The sequence below is a fragment of the Mirounga angustirostris genome, unplaced genomic scaffold (genome assembly GCF_029215605.1).
Source record: "Mirounga angustirostris isolate CCGP_5_RB_7025 unplaced genomic scaffold, mMirAng1.0.hap1 SCAF_8, whole genome shotgun sequence".
Lineage (NCBI taxonomy): Eukaryota > Metazoa > Chordata > Mammalia > Carnivora > Phocidae > Mirounga > Mirounga angustirostris.
The window spans coordinates 28819999-28839727 of NW_026991716.1; the positions used below are offsets into that span (position 1 = coordinate 28819999).

General features: G+C 46.9%; 2 protein-coding genes across 4 annotated transcripts in view; one reads left to right on the top strand and one right to left on the bottom strand.

Moving 5' to 3' along the window:
- Nucleotides 1-19729, top strand: part of AIF1 (allograft inflammatory factor 1) — a 31386-nt gene that overhangs the window by 5646 nt on the left and 6011 nt on the right. For all 3 annotated transcript variants that reach the window (XM_054505777.1, XM_045866542.3, XM_045866543.3), the window contains exon 3: nucleotides 97-119. In XM_054505777.1, the coding sequence (XP_054361752.1) occupies nucleotides 97-119 (23 nt within the window). The remainder of the gene's footprint in view (nucleotides 1-96; nucleotides 120-19729) is intronic.
- Nucleotides 1269-3563, bottom strand: NCR3 (natural cytotoxicity triggering receptor 3). Its single transcript, XM_054505657.2, has 4 exons — nucleotides 3521-3563; nucleotides 1743-2123; nucleotides 1497-1604; nucleotides 1269-1383 (listed from the first exon to the last, which is right to left on the bottom strand). The coding sequence occupies exons 1-4, from the start codon at nucleotides 3561-3563 to the stop codon at nucleotides 1331-1333; spliced, it is 585 nt and encodes a 194-aa protein (XP_054361632.2). The 3' UTR covers nucleotides 1269-1330.

The window sequence follows — 19729 nt, forward strand, 5'->3', positions numbered from 1 at the left end:
GCCATGGGAACCACAGAGATGTCAGCAAGTGAGGAAACACCCTCTGGGGTGGGGGGAGTGGGGGGGGGGCCTGCTGAGCTTCTTCTTTTCTTCCAGTGAGGAGGCTGGAGAGGAGTTGGGTGAGTCTGGGGGCCGGGAAGCGGGTGATGGGGGCAAGAGGAGGCTGAGGGCTGAGGCGGGTGGAGGCAAGAGAAGCAAGGGAAAGCGGGGGTGGGGGGGGCGGGGAGGGCATGAGAGAGCTGGAGAGGCAGAGAGAGAGAAGTAAGAATGAGAAGAGTAGAGAGAAATGGTGTAGAGAAAGGAAAAGGGAATAAGACAGAAAGGAGAGAGAGGAAGAAACTAGAGAGACAGAGAGAGAGAACGAGAGAGACGCAGGGCAAGAGAAAGAGAGGGAGAATAAGAACAACAGAGACCCAGGGAGAAGAGGCAACGAGAGAAGAGAGCAGGGGCTCAGGTGGGCAGAGACAGAGGGCGGGGGCGCTGAGGAGGCAGTGAGGTACAGGGGGGTGGGCAGCAGCCTGTGGGAAGGACCGGGGGAAGGGGCTCCTCTGGCGACCTCCCAGCAGCACCTTCTCCCTGGCCCCAGGCCCAGCTCTCGGAGCAAGAGCTCCACTATGCATCTCTGCTGCCCATGCCCTGGAGGGAGAGGCCTGACCTCAGCCACAGGGAAGGTGCCAAGGAGGACCCCAGCACCGAATATGCCTGCATTGCCAAGAACTAAGCCAGCGGAGCTCCCCCAGACGCCTCCCTGAACCCAGGTGGACCCTGTGGCCCACCCAGTAAAACCATGTCCTGCCACCTTCTGTGTCTCAGGCTTCTCAGTCCAACTCAACTCCGTCCCATTCAACACGGCCACCATCAAAACTTAAGCGACTTATCTTCCCACCCGTTCTGGGGTTGAGTAGTGATTTCTCAGGGGAAGAAGGGTGTTGAGGGACCCAAGTTCCCCTGAAGGCCAGAAAGAGTACACACGTGGGCGTGGCTGGAATGGGGAGTTGACATGTAGGACTCATCAGATCTGATACTCCCCATTTCTCAGGAGAATCCGCCTCAGCCTCCTGTACCCCAGAAAGGTGGAGGTGCTGAGCCCTGGGATGATGATGGGAGGGGGCTCCAGGCACGGTTACCGGGAAGCTCGCTCCTTGGACCTTTCTAGGCCAGGCTTGGTAGAAGAGAGAGTTAAGAGTCGGGGGACCCCAGAGAGGGGCATATTGTGGTACCTGGATAATGGAAAAGGAAACACATGAGACTCATAAGAAGGCATTAGTGGCGGGGCAGAGGAAGATTTATTGGGGTCTCTTGAAGACAGTTGGATGCCTGGGGTCTGGAATCACTCATCAGCGGCATCTAAGAAGTGGCGGCATGTTCCCAGGTGACGGTGGCCTGCAGGAGAGACCACAGGAGCTGCTCGGTGGGCGCCGCAGCCCTCCTCCGGCTGCTCTCTGTCTCCCCCTCCTCCAGTTCTCTTCCAACACTGCCCTAGCCCCCTTCCTTACATTTGCCTTGGTAATAGATGGTGCTGCCCATGGCCACACAGATAAAGCTGAAGGCATAGAATCCAGCCCGAAGGAGGAGGACTGTGCTGGCCCCTAGCCGAGGAGGTCCTGCATGGGGGTGGTAGAAGGAAGGGGCGAAGGGGGGACCTAAGGAAGAAGCAGGCACAGACCCAGGGAGGGACAGAGAGCAGGGGGCCTCAGGGAAAGACTCCCAACTTCCAGGAAGAGTGGGGTCTCCCATCTCACCTTTCTCTACCACCAGCAGAGTCCCATTCCCCATCCCAACACCTAGGCCCAGCACCTCCACCCTGCACACGTAGACTCCAGCGTCACAGTGTTGGGTGTCCCAGATGTGCAGCTCGGCCTGATGGTCATAGAGGAAACGGGAAGAGGGAAGAGGGGCCAGGCGGCCCCTGAACTCTGGGGTCCCATTCCTCACTTCCTTCTCTGGGGCCACCTTGTCCCGGTACCACGTGACAGAGCCAATGGCCAATTTCCCTTGGCTGGCATTGAAGGAGCAGGGCAAGAAGGCAGCGGTGCCCTCCTGGGTACGAATTTCCAGGGGCTGGAACACCCAGAGAGCACAGGATCCTGGCAGGCAAAGAGAAGACCCAGAAAAACACCTCTCTGGTTACAATATAGAGAAAGGACAAGAGAGTTTGCAGTAGAATATCCCAGCTGTGTCTCCACCCACAGAGGACCCAGAGGATCAAGCACTTTGCTACCCCATGAAACCCCTTGCTCTCCACCAGCCTCATTTCTTAACATTGTTTATTAAATAGTTTTTCAGGGCACCTGGGTGGCTCAGTCATTAAGTGTCTGCCTTCAGCTCAGGTCATGATCCCAGGGTCCTAGGATCGAGCCCCGCATCGGGCTCCCTGCTCCACAGGAAGCCTGCTTCTCCATCTCCCTCTCCCCCTGCTTATGTTCCCTCTCCCGCTGTCTCTGTCAAGTAAAGAAATAAAATCTTAAAAAAAAAAATAAATAGCTTTTCAAATCCTTTCCTATACCAACACTCATCCTCACCCCATCCCATCACTGTCCAGCCACATTTACTAGTAATGTCTTGCTGAAACTTAACCTGTCCCATTGAAATTGGAGCTCATTAATGAATGTGGCTGCCTAGCTAACTAATAATTAACTATATTATTCCAGGTATTATTTTCATACCAATGGCATACCGTATACAGTACACCACCCTTGCTACTTTGTTTTTTGTTAAAGAGCATTAACTAATTGAGTCTTCAGGTGAAGACATAGCAATAATTGATTGAAATCCCTCTTTAACTCAACCAAATGGATGAATTAAAGCAATTTGTAAAATCTCCAATTAGATTCTCTAGTTCGTGAAATTTACCTGCCATTCTTCTTATTTCAGTGGTTCTCAAGCTTGAGAGCATATCGGAATCACCTGGAGTGTCTGCTAAGACAGATTCCTGGGCCCGACCCCCCTTGGGTTTAGAGTTGAGCCTGAGAATTTGCCCCAGGTTCCCAGCTGATGCTAAAGCTGTGGGTCTGGAGTCCACACTGCATTTAGTTCATGGATATGGCTGATAGTTAACGTCCCTCAGTTAATTAAAATCAGTTTCACTGAGAAACTTCCCTCAGAGTTAATTAGGTCTCCCAAACTCCTAATTACATCTAGACCCTAGATAATAAGCCTTGTTTAATAGGCTTATTAAGCTCATCAAATTAAAATTGACCCCTTCAAAAAAAAATTTCACCTCTTCCTCCCTTCAAGCTCTTTATACTGGTTCTTCAACTCTATCTTACTAGGATGGTGGCTGAGAAGAAAGGACCGCTGGGATGGAAGCTGGGGTGTGACCCTCCCAGTGGGCAACAAAAGAGGAGAAATGGAGGGAATTGTGAACTGGGGGTGTCCACACTGCTTCCGCTTCCAGAGGACCCCACCCGCTCCCACTCTCCTTTCTGGGCCACTCCCCTCAGGCCTCAATGTCAGCCTCCCCCATCCTCACTCCTCCCAGCCCCACACCCCTCAGGGTTCTGGGAGAAAGCCCTCTCACCTGGATGGACCATGATAAAGATGAGCAATAGCATCCGGGTCATGTCAGAGGGTGTTCCAGTTGGCAAAGGGGATCTGAGAAGTAAGGTCTGGGTGGAGAAAGAACAATCTAGTGCTCGTGGCCAGGCCTTTGGTCAGCACCAGCTGGAGGTGGGCAGCGTCCTATGACACACAGGACTCACACATCACTTATCAAGGACCTCAATTGCCTGGGACCTCGGGCATCACATGCATGCCTCCTTGAGGAGAGAGGATGCTGCTGATGGCAGTATCTGGGTCGCTAGGAGGCGGGGACAACACATGGTCCAGTGGCCTAAGTGTTTGAGGGGGAAGGGAGGGCTGAGATGGCAGCTCACACTAGGGTGGGTGGGTGAGACCAGGATGTGGTTCCCCTACCTCCTGAGTTTCGAGAAGACCAACGCTTTACCCAGAATAAGCCTCCAGGAGCCCTCCTGGGCCCAGAGCTAACCTATTTCCCCCTTCGTCTTGGCTCAGCAGTGCCCAGGCCCACCCCATCTGTTCCCTTCCCTCTAGGCTGGCTCACCCCTAGGACTGCTCTAGAAATTCTATAATAGAGGGGATTAGGAGAAGCAAGCTGATTGGTGGTGGCGGCGGGCGGTTGCTAGGGACTTTGGAAGCTTCATTTGCATAGCAATCAACCTGTTTTACTTAGATCGTGTAGACTTGGGTGGTTTGGCTGAGTGAAAGCAACGGATGGAGAGGTCTGGACTCATTCATATTCAGATCTCCATTAAAGGAATATACCTCTCACTGAGGTCCGCTTTACTCATTGTGTTCTGCAAGTACTTGTCACTCACTGGTAAACCCACTCTGTTATTTTGTTCACTGTTTAGCTAGCATTTCTTGAGAAACTATCAAGTGCCCTTACATGAAAAATATTCTTAAAGACACAAAGGAAAGACTTTGAGTTCATAACTCCAAGGTTATACAGGGATTGGTACAAGAACATACCACACATTCTTGTATATGCATTACACACCTACATGAGACCGCACAGCCCATAGAAGAGGAGGATTACATGAACAATGCCAGGGAAGGCATGGGCCCAGCCCTCAGCGCACAGTTCTCTCTGGCTCCTTTGATGTTAATACATCTTTTTCCCTGAGGGTCCCTGTCTCTAGCTCTGTTTCACAATACATTGTGAAATTCCCATTTTTCCCTGCAGTGATCTAGAGTTTTGTTTTGGAGAAGCAGCAACGTCATGGTTAAGAATGCTGGCTTGAGAGCGCCTGGGTGGCTCAGAGGGTTAAGCGTCTGCCTTCGGCTCAGGTCATGATCCCAGGGTCCTGGGATCGAGTCCTTCATCGGGCTCCCTGCTCAGTGGGGAGCCTGCTTCTCCCTCTGCCTCTTTCTGTCTCTCATGAATAAATAAATAAAATCTTAAAAAAAGAATGCTGGCTTGGAGTCAGCCTGGGTTCAAAGGCCAGCCCCTCCACAAACTAGTTATACGATCCTGAACAAATTATTTAACCTCTCCGAACCACCTACACAAGCACCCACGCCACATAATCTGGGGAGGACTGACTCAACCGTTCTCCAGTAGTAGCCAGGGCTTCCTCCTCTGGGCCTCTAACCTGAGGGTGTGGGACGCAGGTGCCCTTGGCAAGGCAAGGGCTGCCCCCTGCTGGCCACAGAGCATGGGGAGGCCTGAGATGCCCCTAGGTGGTTTTTCCCTAATGGGCCTTAATTCCAGCTTCGGCCTAGTCCCCTTACCTTGCCTCGTCCGATCAACAGCCCATGTCCACCCAGAGAGTCAATGTGGAGGAAATTGTCTCTTCTACTCAACGATGAGAAGTCCAGAGTTTGAGGAGGGAGTAGAGATCACCACCGGTGGAGGGGGAGTGTGAGGGTGGGATGGGCAACCGGCCCGAAGGGAAAACTCCATACTTTCACGGTACCCACACAGGGCACTGCTCCCTGTCCCAGGACAATGTGGCTTGGAAGTCAAGTCAGCCTTAGTTGGCGTCCTGGTTCCATTGCTCACACATCTGTGAGATGAGAACAGTATCTGTCAATTTCCAGACTTCATGGTATGGGATGCTCGGTAGGTTTGCCCCAGGCCCTCCCCAGTCCGGGGTAGGATGACCATTGTTACAGCTGTGCCCGAACTCAAGCATACCTTGCTCTCTCCATCTCTTGTCTCTACCCAAGATTTCCAGTATCCAAAAATGTTGTGGATTCCCAAGACTGTACTTGGATTTCTTTTAAGTCCATCTAGAATAAATCCTGGCATACGTGTAGATTCAGGGACCCTTTCAATAGCTCTGAGACTCTCTAGGGAACTTTAACCTGCAGGATGGGAACTGCTGCACTAATCAGCCCAAGGATGGACTTTTTCAAAAGAAACTTTTTAAAAGATTTTATTTATTTATTTGACAGAGAGAGACACAGCGAGAGAGGGAACACAAGCAGGGGGAGTGGGAGAGGGAGAAGCAGGCTCCCCGCAGAGCAGGGAGCCCGATGCGGGACTCGATCCCAGGACCCTGGGATCATGACCTGAGCCGAAGGCAGACACTTAACCGACTGAGCCACCCAGGCACCCTCTGGTCTAACTTCTTTAACACCCCACCCATGGGCTGCCTTGAAGGTGGTCAGAGCTCAGAGCAGGAAAAGAGGTGAAGGCACAGAAGGAACTCTGGAATCCCAGCACTGTGATCCCATTTTACCGGGGATTTCCTCCTGTGCTGGGAGTGGTAAGATGCAGGTAACTCCTCCTCTGGCCAAGTCCTTATAAACATTTTCAATGAATTAGCAGCCCCCACGTTCCACTTTCAGTCTCTGACCACAGCTTCTCCTCTGAGGCTCATGCAATGGACCCCGCCACCTTCCGCCCCCTTGCCGTCAAGGTCTATTCTCCTTCACATTCACCAAGAGCAGGCACCTAACTCTCCAGCTTCCTCTCTATTTCACCCCCACTCCACCGGTGGTGATCTCTACTCCCTTCATGTCCACGTAAATGATATTTTTAAACACTGAGATATAATTATATACAGCAAAATGCAGGTCTTTTTTTAAAAAAATTTTAAGTGCACAGATCTTAAGTGTACAGTTCAGTGTTCTCTGGCAAACCTATACACCCCTGTAAACAACACTGCAAGTAAGATACAGATCATTTCCATCACTCTAGAAAATTCTCCCATGCCTCTTTTTGGTCAGTCCCTTTCCCTTCCCAGAAGCAACTACTGATTTATACCCCTATAAATGTATATCCCTATATTATACCTCTATTCTTGAACTTCGTATAAGTGTGATCACATAGTATACACTCTTGTATCCGGCTTCATTCATTCTGTATAAAGTCTGTGAGATTCATCTATTGTTGTGTGTATCAGTACTTTGTTCCTTTTTTTTTTTTTTTCCTGAGTACCACAGTTTATTTATCCACTCATCTGATGATGTACAAGCAGGTGGTATGAACATTCTTGTACACAACTTGTAAATGATTTTTCTTTTCTTTCTTTTTTCTTAGAGAGTGTGTGTGAGGTGAGGGGAGGGGCAGGGGGACAGAATCTTAAACAGACTCCATGCTGAGCACTGAGCCCAACTCGGGGCTCCATACCACAACCCTGAGAGCATGGCCTGAGCCGAAATCAAGAGCCTCCCAGGTGCCCAACAAATGATTTTTCAATATACTGATCTCACAGTTGCTTTCCCTGGTCTACTCCAACCATCACCTTGATTCTACATGTCACCATGGAAGTTGTTCCACTTTGGAATCTTACCTCCCCTTTCCCAGGGAAATAAAAGCAATTAGGCCTCAGTCCCTCCAGACTCCTGTACCCTATACATGTGCTTTCACATGATTCAGCTGTTGGCTGACTTTTGGGTTCTTTCTCTCTCTTTTTTTTTTTTTTTAAGATTTTATTTATCTATTCAGTAGAGACAGAGAGACAAAGAGAGAGGCAGAGGGAGAAGCAGGCTCCCAAGGAGCAGGGAGCCCGATGCGGGACTCGATTCCAGGATCCTGGGATCATGACCTGAGCCAAAGGCAGACGCTTAACCATCTGAGCCACCCAGGCGCCGCTCTCTCACTTTCATTCAGCGAACTGCGAGCACCTACCGTGGGGCTTACCTAGGCAATCCTGTCTTAGCCAGTTTTAACTACTGCATATTCTCTGTCGAGACTCCAGTCTGTATCTCCATCTCAGTCTACACCTTCACCTGAGGCCTCTTTCTTGAGGTCCAAGTCCAGAATATCTAGCTGTCCTCGGGACATCTCCTCCAGAGTGTTCCACAGGCAATTCAAAATCATCAGTACCCACCCAAACTGCATCAGCCTCCTAGAGTCCCCATGTCAGTGCATGGAAGCAGAATCCACCCCATCACTTAAGGCAAAAGCCTGGGATTTATATTTTTCTGCCTTCCCTCAATTTCCCCATCCAAACAATCTCTAAGTCCTGTCCATTCTGCCTCTAAAATATCTCAAGTATCTTCCCACCTCTTAATTGTCACTGCTAGTTAAGGGCCTTGTCATCTCAGGATAAAACGAGTACAATAGCTTCTCTGATGGACAGTGTGGTTTCTTCTCAATATCCATTCTACACCTCCGTCTCCAAGTGTTGGGGCTCATCCATCCATTCAACAGCGGTTGTACTGAGTTCCTTCCACATGCCGGACATTCTGCCTTCCTTTTCCCCTCCCCTTCTCTCTCATATCTCCCACATCTCTGTCCACAACTCTTTCCTCTCACCATCTTTATTCATATCATTTGTTTCTTCCCTGTGTCTCTATCCACACCCCACATCTCTCCACACACCTTTACTCACTCCCCCCCCACCCATCTGCTTGTTCACTAATTCATTCATTCAACAAATATTTGGTGAGCACCTTCCATGTGCTAGGCACCTCTCTCTCCATCCTTCTGTCTCTTCCCCCATTTCTCTCCACATTTCTTTCTGCCTCCCCATCTTTCCCTACATTTTCCCAGCACATCTCTTTCCCCCAACCCATCTTTCATTCTCTTTCTCCTCCATTTCTCTCTGTGTGGGAGAATGAGTCAAGGCTGCAAGGCACTTGCCTTTTTCCTCTGGGAGCGATCGGTCTTTTCCTGAGAAGCCTTCCCAGGCTCCACCAAGGCTGGCTGGGACCACTCCCAGATACCCTCAGATTCTCTGTGCCAGGTTCTTTATTTAAAAAAAAAAAATTAATCTAAAATATTAAAGGAAAACTTTAACTCACATCCATCAGAAACTGGTAAATCAAACAGGCAAATAATTATGAAAGACAAAGAAGAGTGAAACCGGATAGTTAACAAGCTTGATCTAAGGTAAATACGTAGAATCTTCGAAAAAGTAGGAAATACGCATTCTTTTCAGGTACGACAAAGACATTTAGAAAAAGGAATCAAAATCATAGAATACAATTGCTGACCAAAAGCCATGACAATTTAAGAGCAGTAACAAAGAATATTTATTATATGTTTGGAAAATTTTTTTAAGTGTTTTCTAATGTATTTTGAAACTTTAGAAACCTACCTCTAAATAATTCAAATGTTAAAGAAAATATAATAATAGAATTTAAAATATTTTGAACTGAACGACAGTGAAAATCCTGCCTATCTAAACTGTTGAGGGGTCCCTGCTCCGAGGGGAGCCTACTTCTCCCTCTCCCTCTGCCCCTCCCCCACTTCATGCTCGCTCTCTCTCTCTCTCAAATAAATAAATAAATCTACAAAAAAAAAAAAAGGAGGGGGGCTGGGTGGCTCAGATGGCTAAGCATCTGCTCAGGTCATGATCTCCAGGTCCTGGGATCAAGCCCCATGTCTGGCTCCCAGCTCAGCGGGGAGTCTGCTTCTCCCTCTCCCTCTTCCTTTCCCCCTGCTTGTGCTTTCTCTGCCTCTCTCTGTCTCTCTCAAATGAATAAATAAAATATTTTAAAAAAATAAATAAAAGAAAAAAGAAAGTTTGAAAGTCATTGAGTTGGACAGGTATTTCAAGAATTTAGAAAAAGAGGGGCGCCTGGGTGGCTCAGTCGGTTGAGTGTCTGCCTTGGTTCAGGTTACGATCCCAGAGTCCTGAGATGGAGTCCTGCATCAGGCTCCTTGCTCAGCAGGGAGTCTGCTTATCCCTCTGCCTGCTGCTCCCCCTGCTTGTGCTTTCATGCACACACTCCCTCTCTCTCTCTCCCTGATAAATAAATAAATAAAATCTTAAAAAAAAAGAAATTAGAAAAAGAGCACAAAGTAATTATAAAAAATTAAGGAGAAAAATAATAAAGATACTTTTAGAAATTAATGAAATAAAAAAGAAACAATAGAGCAGGAAACGTTTTTAAATATTTACAAAATATGTAATATTTTACATACTTACAGAGATTACTAATATTAAAAATCTCTGACCAGAATGATTATGCAAAAAAGGAAAAGAGGAGAAATGGCATACACACACAAAAATAAATAATTAAGGGAATATAATGTCAGATACATTGCAAATTTTTTTTTTAAAGATTTTATTTATTTATTTGACAGAGAGAGAGCGAGAGCAGGAACACAAGCAGGGGGAGTGGGAGAGCGAGAAGCAGGCTTCCTGCCGAGCAGGGAGCCCGATGTGGGACTCGATCCCAGGACCCTGGGATCATGACCTGAGCCGAAGGCAGACGCTTAACGACTGAGCCACCCAGGCGCCCAGATACATTGCAAATTTTGATAAGATGAATAGTTTTCTTTTTTTTAAGATTTTATTTATTTATTTGAGAGAGAGAGAGAGAATGAGTGGGGAGAGGGGCAGAGGGAGTGGGAGAAGCAGGCGGGGCTCCATCGCAGGACCCAGGATCATGACTTGAGCCAAAGGCAGATGCTTACCAGACTGAGCCACCCAGGCACCCCAAGATGAAGAATTTTCTAGAAAAATATATGACCACACTGACTTAAGAAAAAATGAAAAGCCTGATATACTTATAACCACTAAAGAAATTGAATCAGTTGTTTAAAATTTAGCCATCAGGCACCTGGGTGGCTCAGTTGGTTAAGCGACTGCCTTCGGCTCAGGTCATGATCCTGGAGTCCCGGGATCGAGTCCCGCATCGGGCTCCCTGCTCAGCAGGGAGTCTGCTTCTCCCTCTCCCGCTCCCTGCTCTTGTTCTCTCTCTCTCATTCTCTCTCTCAAATAAATAAATAAAATCTTTAAAAAAATAAAAAATAAAAATAAAATTTAGCCATCAATGGGGTGGCTGGCTGGCTAAGTCGGAAGAGCACGTGATTCTTGATCTCTGGGTCATGAGTTCGAGCCCCAAGTTGGGTGTAGAGATTACTTAAATAAATAAATAAACTTAGAAAAAAAATTTATCCATCAAAAAAAAAAAATCACCAAGCCCAGATAGTTATGAAACCTTCAAGACAGATCATTCCAATCATTTAAAGATTGTTCTAGTGATTGGGAAACAGGAAAAGTTTCTCAACTTATTTCATGAGATTAATGTAACCTCGATACAAAAGCCAGGCAAGGGCAATCTGAGAAAGTAAAACCATGAAACAATTTCACTCATGAACATAGATGCAAGAAAAAAAAAGAACTTAATAAAAATATTAACAGGGGTGCCTGGGTAGGGTGGCTTAGACGCTTAGTCTTCTTTTCGGCTCAGGTCATGATCTCAGGGTCCTGGGATGGCTCCCTACTCAGTGGGGAGCCTGCTTCTCCCTCTGCTGCTCCCCCTGCTTGTGCTCTCTCTCTATCAAATAAATAAATAAAATCTTTTTTTTTTTTTAAGATTTTATCCATTTATTTGAGAGAGAGAGAGAGCATGAGAGGGGAGAGGTCAGAGGGAGAAGCAGATTCCCCGCTGAGCAGGGAGCCCAATGCGGGGCTCGACCCCAGGACCCAGGGACCATGACCTGAGCCGAAGGCAGATGCTTAACCAACTGAGCCACCCAGGCGCTCAAATAAATAAAATCTTTAAAAAATATATTAACAAACCTAAACCAGAATTGAATAAGTAATAAAAAACAACTTAACCAAGCAGTCTTTATCCTAGGAAAGTAATTCACGATTCATGCACTTCCTAATTCTGTCCATACAATTAGTTACATTAAAAGATTAAGGAGGAAAATCCATGTGACTATCTCAGTCAATACAGTAAAAGCATTTCACAGCTTTTGTTCATGATAACAACTACTCAAATTTAAAAAATAGGAAAAAAAACATTTTTGGGCGCATGGGTGGCTCAGTCGGTTAAGCATTTGCTTTCGGCTCAGGTCATGATCCCAGGGTCTTGGGATCAAGCCCTGCATCGCAACGGACTCTCTGCTCAGTGTGGAGCCTGCTTCTCCCTCTCCCTCTGCCCCTCTGCCTTGCTGTACTCACTCACTCTCTCTCTCTCAAATAAATAAATAAAATATTTAACAAAGAGAAAAAAACATTGCACAGCAGTCATTTATGATTTTAAAAATTACAAATATGTGTATTATGTCTTTATTCTCCCAAGAAATTCAGTGTTCATTTTCTTTCAGTGTTTATTTTTGAAATAGTTTTGTATTTTTCTTCTGTATCTTTCCTCCTGTTCCCATCCCTACCCTCTTGTTATCCACCATCTGTTCACTGAATACTTGCATTTCTGATGTGTGTCCTTCCTTCACTGCTAAATGGCTTTACCAAGTTTTGTTGTTTTTCAATTCATGATGGAATTTTGGGCTACAATTTCCACCAGCTTTTGGCAATGTATTTCTGGTGTGTTGTTATCTGTCAGTAAATTGTGTTGCTCTTTTTTTTTTAATTTAAATTTAATTTAGTTAACATATAGTGTATTATTAGCTTCAGGGGTAGAATTTAGTGATTCATCAGTTGCATGTAAGACCCAGTCACATTCCATCATGTGTCCTCCTTAATGCCCATCACCCAATTACCCCATCCCCCCACCCACCTCCCCTCCAGCAACCCTCAGTTTGTTTCCTGTAGTTAAGAGTCTCATATGGTTTGCTTCCCTGTTTTTATCTTTTTTTATTTTTCCTTCCCTTCCCATATGTTCATCTGTTTTGTTTCTTAAATTCCACGTATTAGTGAAATCGTATGGTATTTGTCTTTATCTGACTGGCTTACTTCGCTTAGCATAATTCCCTCTAGTTCCATCCACGTCGTTGCAAACGGCAAGATTCTATGTTGCTCTTTTTTACCTTTTTTCTCATAGTTAATCAAACAGAATCTCTGTTCATTTCTTTTTTTCTTTTTCCCTTTTTAAGTAAACTCTATGCTCAACATGGGGCTCAAACTCAGGACACCAAGATCAAGAGTTGCATGCTCTGGGGCACTGGGTGGCTCAGTCGTTAAGCGTCTGCCTTCAGCTCAGGTCATGATCCCAGGGTCCTGGGATCGAGCCCCACGTCGGGCTCCCTGCTCTGTGGGAGGCCTGCTTCTCCCTCTCTCACTCCCCCTGCTTGTGTTCCCTCTTTCGCTGTGTCTCTGTCAAATAAATAAATAAAATCTTAAAAGAAATTAAAAAAAAAAAAAGAGTTGCATGCTCTACCAACTGAGCCAGCCAGGCATCTTTTTTTTTTTAATTTTTTTTTTTTTTAAGATTTTATTTATTTATTTGAGAGAGAGAGTGAGCAAGAGAGAGAACATGAGCAGGGGGTGTGGCAGACAGAGGGAGAGGGAGACGGAGAAGCAGACTTCCCACTGAGCAGGAAGCCCAATGTGGGGCTCGATCCCAGGACCCCGGGATCATGACCTGAGCTAAAGGCAGATGCTTAACCGACTGAGCCACCCACGCGTCCCTTGCTGGTACTTTCTGAGATGCACCACCTGTGGGTCCCTTTGGACACTTCAAAACATTCTCTCTCCACCTTTACCAGTACTTGAGTACATTTGGTCCATCCTGCATTCAGCTTCTCCTTCTCAAGGTGAGGCCTTTCCTCCCAGGAAGGAATATTTGATTTTTTCAGAACTGTCACTTGGGCCCTTCCTCTCTTCCTGATTTTCCCTGAGGCACTGCTGGGGACTGCCTGTTGGATATGGAATCTGGGCACACAAACACAGAACTTTGAGTCTGTAGGCATGCTGTGTCTCCTAGCTGCAGTGAAAACGTAGCACGCATGCCTGTGTGTGTGACCAATCTCATTATTGCTGGATATGGTTTCCAGGAGACAAAAGGTGAAATTTAGGAGTAAATTGCTGCTACGCTCCCCTCAAAGCCCCGCAAGACGGTTTTTTTTTTTTTTTTAAGATTTTATTTATTGGGGGCGCCTGGGTGGCTCAGTTGGTTAAGCAACTGCCTTCGGCTCAGGTCATGATCCTGGAGTCCCGGGATCGGGCTTCCTGCTCAGCGAGGAGCCTGCTTCTCCCTCTGACCCTCCCCCCTCTCTTGTACTCTCTCTCATTCTCGCTCTCTCAAATAAATAAATAAAATCTTAAAAAAAAAAAGATTTTATTTATTGGGATGCCTGGGTGGCTCAGTTGGTTGGGCAGCTGCCTTCGGCTCAGGTCATGATCCCAGAGCCCTGGGATCAAGTCCCGCATCGGGCTCCTTGCTCAGCAGGGAGTCCGCTTCTCCCTCTGCCTGCCACTCCCCTTGCTTGTACACACAGGTGCTCTCTCTCTCTTTGACAAATAAATAAAATAGAATCTTGAAAAAAAAAAGATTTTATTTATTTATTTTTAAAAATTCTATTTGTCAGAAGAGAGAGGGACCACGTACCAGTGCACAAGCAGGGGGAGCTTAAGCAGGCTCCCCACTGAGCAGAGAGCCCGATGACCTGAGCCAAAGGCAGACACTTAACCAACTGAGCCACCCAGGCGCCCAGGGAAACTTTTCAGAAAAGCAAAGTCTTTCAATAAGGCCAATGCTTCCCGGCTTTGCTTCAGGGAGAGCACCTTGTTAACCAAGCTCCCGAGTCTGGTGCATACACAAGAAGCCCTTTTGCCCATTTACAGTGAGAAATAAAGCTGCAGAAATCCACTTCTTCCCAGCCCCCCATACTCACTTACATATGTGCATGTGCACATTGTATCAGTCAGAGTCCCAACAGGAAACAGCACCCTCAGATAAGGCTAATTTGAGGGCGCCTGGGTGGCTCAATCAGTTGGGTGTCTGCCTTTGGCTCAGGTCATGATCCTGGAGTCCCAGGATTGAGCCCACATGGGGCTCCCTGCTCAGCAGGAGGTCTGCTTCTCCCTCTGCCCCCTCCCCCCGCTCATGCACTCCCTCTCTCTCAAATAAATAAATAAAATCTTTAAAATTTTTTTAAAAATTAGGCTAATTTGAGGTGCTAGTTTATTTACAAAGGTGAGTGGAATATAGGGGAATCCCAAGGGATATTGCCACCCCAGGTCCAAAGGGATGAGGGGAGAAAGAGATTACAGCAGCGATTCTTACTCATTTTGTATCACAGATGTCTTTGGCATTCTAGTAAAGCATAAAATAAAAATATATAGGGCGCCTGGGTGGCTCAGTTGTTAAGCGTCTGCCTTCGACTCAGGTCATGATCCCAGAGTCCTGGGATCAAGCCCCACATCGGGCTCCCTGCTCAGTGGGAAGCCTGCTTCTCCCTCTCCCAGTTACCCTGCTTGTGTTCCCTCTCTCGCTGTCTCTCTCTCTCTCTCTGTCAACAAGAGGGAGAGAGAGCATGAGACTTTCAAGCAGACTCCCCACTGAGCATGGAACCCTATAAAATAAAATCTTAAAAAATAAAAATAAAAATATATATAACAAAGTAAACCAACTTATTGAGTTCCAGTTACCAAAACAGTAATAAAAAGCTGCAATAGAGGGGCATCTGGCTGGCTCAGTTGGAAGAGCATGTGACTCTTGATCTCAGGGTTGTGAGTTTGAGCCCCACGTTGGGTTAGAGATTACTATAAATAAATAAATAAATAACTTCCAAAAAAAAGTTGCGGTAGAATAAATCATGTACTTTACTACCACATTATATAAAAGACAAGACATTTAAAATACAGGCAAGGGAATAAAATCTTTGAAAAAAAAATGGGGTGCCTGGGTGGCTCAGTTAAGCATTTGCCTTCTCCTTAGGTCATAATCCCAAGGACCTGGCATCGAGCCCCACATCGGGCTCACTGCTCGCAGGAAACCTGCTTCTCTCTCTCCCACTCCCCCTGCTTGTGTTCCCCTCTTGCTATGTATCTCTCTGTCAAATAAATAAAATCTATTAATTAATTAATTAATTAATTAAAATACACGCAAGGGGTGCTTGGGTGACTTAGTTGGTTAAGCGTCTGCCTTCGGCTCAGGTCATGATTCCAGGGTCCTAGGATGGAGCCCTGCATCAGGCTCCTGGCACGGCGGGGAACCTGCTGCTCCCTCTCCCTCTGCAGCTCCCCCCTGCTTGTGCGTGCTCGCTCTCTCTCTCATAAATAAATAAAAAATATTTTAAAACATTAAAATACAGGCAAGTTGAGCCCCACATTGGGGCTAGAGTTTACTTAAAAAAAAATTCTAGAAGTGGATAAAGCTTTCTGTACTTAAATGAACAGTATTATTTACAATAATGGAAAGATAACTTCATTAGTGATGTAGTTAGGGCGCCTGGCTGGCTCAGTCGGTAGAGCATGTGACTCTTGATCTCAGGGCCATGAATTTGCGCCCCACCACGTTGGGGGTAGAGTTCACTTAAAATACAGGCACACCAGGGCGCCTGGGTGGCTTAGTCGTTAAGTATCTGCCTTCGGCTCAGGTCATGATCCCAGGGTCCTGGGATCGAGCCCCACATCGGGCTCCCTGCTTGTGTTCCCTTTCTCGCTGTGTTTCTCTCTGTTAAATAAATAAATGCAATCTTAAAAAAAATAATAAAATAGGGGCACCTGGGTGGCTCAGTCGGGTGAGCGTCTGCCTTCGGCTCGGGTCATGATCCTGGGATCCTGGGATCAAGCCCTGCATTGGGCTCCTTGCTCGGTGGGGAGCCTGCTTCTCCCTCTCCCTCCTCCTGCCACTCCCCCTGCTTGTGCTCTCTCTCTCTCTCTGACAAATAAAATCTTAAAAATAAATAAATAAATAAATAAATAAATAAATAAATAAATAAATAAATAAATAAAAATAAAGTACAGGCACGTTGAAGTTAGATTTTAATAAATAAAGACACATCCGTGCAAACTATATTATTGCTTGGCTTGAACAAGAACTTTAAACTGTGGGGCCCCCCGGCTCTCTCATTTGGAAGAGCATGCAACTTTTGGTCTCAGGGCCGGGGATTCGAGCCCCACGTTGGGTGTAGAGATCACTTAAATAAATAAACTTTAAAAAATAATAATAAAATAAAAAGAACTTTAAACTGTGATGTGGTTTTTAACAAGCAGCACATGTAATGTTGAATATGAGAAAAGGATGTCCATTTTTCCCTTTCCGAGTTCACGGACCCACTGATATCTATCTCCCGGGCATACAGAAACCAGGAGCAAGATAGAGCTTTGCAGTGCAGGTCGCCTGGAGAGAAGCATTGCCTGTAAGTGGAGGTTTCCGCCAACCTGAGGTGACCCCGTGGGAAGGGGGCCAGGGGAACCAACACCCGTGGCTTAATGTCCTCCCTCCCACTGTTCTCCTGCCAGGCTCTCCAACAGCCAAGACCGGCTGGAAGCCAGAGGTGCCCTTGACATGCTCTGTACCCGTTAGCCTGCTGCGGAGGAGAGCAGAGTGGGAGAGGGAAAACGGAGGGGCAAGCAGGACACACACACCACCAAGTTTTCTGGCCCGTGTATGCTTTTCCTGTAAGCACACTCCGTGGGACCTGATTCTAAGCAGCAGGTCCCCCGGGAAAGCATGGAATCATAATAAGGGCACCTAGCAACAGGTGCCAGTTCCATAGGGATTCTAATCTCATGGGGTTCTCCTGGTGGGTCATTTCCCTGACTGCTTGGCTGGACACTAACACGTCTGGCCCCTGTGACTCCTCCTTTTCTTCTTCCTCCAAGACTGACCAGCTGCACCCCCCACTAACCCGTGCTTAAGCTACGCTGATACCTTCAGCCTGGGTTCAGCAGGCCTCACAGGCTCGAGCACCTCTCCATTGCTTTAGGGCAAGGACTCTCACACTTGACCCTGTATCAGAAGCACCTGAGGCACTTGTTAAAAACCTATTGTCAGGCCCCACCCCCAGAGTTTCTGATTCAGTAGGTCTGGGCTGAGGCCCAACCAGGCACATTTCTTTTTTTTTTTAATAATTTTTTTAATTTATTTTTTTATTATTATGTTATGTTAATCGCTATCCATTACATCATTAGTTTTTGATGTAGTGTTCCATGATTCATTGTTTGTGTATAACACCCAGTGCTCTGTGCAGAACGTGCCCTCTTTAGTACCCATCACCGGGCTAACCCATCCTCCCACCTCCCTCCCCTCTAGAACCCTCAGTTTGTTTTTCAGAGTCCATAGCCTCTCATGGTTCATCTCCCCCTCCAATTTCCCCACCTTCATTCTTCCCCTCCTGCTATCTTCTTCTTCTTTTTTTTTTAACATAGAATGTATTATTTGTTTCAGAGGTACAGGTCTGTGATTCAACAGTCTTATACAATTCACAGCTCTCACCATAGCACATACCCTCCCCAGTGTCTATCACCCAGCCACCCCATCCCTCCCACCCCCCACCGCTCCAGCAACCCTCAGTTTGTTTCCTGAGATTAAGAATTCCTCATATCAGTGAGGTCATATGATACATGTCTTTCTCTGATTGGCTTATTTCGCTCAGCATAATACCCTCCAGTTCCATCCACGTTGTTGCAAATGGCAAGATTTCATTCCTTTTGATGGCTCCATAATATTCCATTGTATATATATACCACATCTTCTTTATCCATTCATCTGTCGATGGACATCTTGGCTCTTTCCACAGTTTGGCTGTTGTGGACATTGCTGCTATAAACATCGGGGTGCACGTACCCCTTTGGACCCTACATTTGTATCTTTGGGGTAAATACCCAGTAGTCCAACCAGGCACATTTCTAACAGCCTTCGTGTAATGCTGCAGGAAGCGCCACTCAGAGGGAGCCACTGTTTTTTTGTTTTGTTTTTTTTTAAATATTTTATTTATTTATTCATGAGAGACAGAGAGAGAGGGAGCCACTGTTTTAAGGAGCTTCTGCATTATCTCTGCTCAGATCTAGATTTTGCAGCCAGTCAGAGAGCTATCTACTTCCCCTATCTCCGTGTTCTCATGGATTCCTCGAAGCTGCCCCCTAATGCACCCCTGCATTTCCCACCCTTGCCCAGAAGCCCCCCCTTCACCCCTACTACTAGGAGTCAGCCTTCTCTGTGACCCTGGGGGCTGGGCCCCTGAGTCTGGGTGGGTGATGTCTTCCTGTATGTTGGGTCTTCACAGGCTTTCCCTCCATCTGTGTTTTGTTCTCCACCCTTTGCCCTTGTAGATACTCTTACCCTTCACTTTTGTCCCATGTCAGAGCAGCTATCACTTTCTCCCAGGGGTTTCTCTGAGCATCTAAGCTCTGTCCCACTATGGTAGTCTGCCAAACCATTCTTTTTTTTTTTTTAAGATTTTATTTATTTATTTGACAGAGAGAGACACAGCGAGAGAGGGAACACAAGCAGGGGGAGTGGGAGAGGGACAAGCAGGCTCCCCGCCGAGCAGGGATGTGGGACTCGATCCCAAGACCCTGAGGTCATGACCTGAGCCGAAGGCAGACGCTTAACGACTGAGCCACCCAGGCGCCCCATGCCAAACCATTCTTGATGGAAAGAACAGTCTGGGAGGCAGTCTCACCCCGAATACAGGCCAGAGCCTTCCCAATGGCCTATAAGGCCCTACCCAATCTGGCCTCATCTCCTGCCTGTTTCCCCTCATCCATCTGGCTCCAGCTACACTGTTCATCCTGCTGCTTCACAAATACTCCAGATATCCAGACATGTTCTCACCTCAGGACCTTTGCACTTGCCTGAAATGCTCCTCTCTCATATAGCCACATGGCTTATTTCCATACCTTCTTGAAATCTTTTTTTTTTTTTTTTAAGATTTTATTTTTAAGTAATCTCTACACCCAGCCTGGGGCTCAAACTTACAACCCCGAGATCAAGAGTCACATGCTGCACTGACTGGGCTAGCCAGAAACCCCCCTACCTGAAATCTTTGCTCAAATATTTTCTCAGAGAAGCCTCTCTGATCACCCTCTTTAAAACTGCAGTCCAGGGTGCCTGGGTGGCTCAGTCAGTTAAGCATCTGACTTCAGCTCAGATCACGGTCTCGGGGTCCTGGGATCAAGTCTCCCCACAGGCTCCGTGCTCAGCAGGGAGTCTGCTTGTCCCT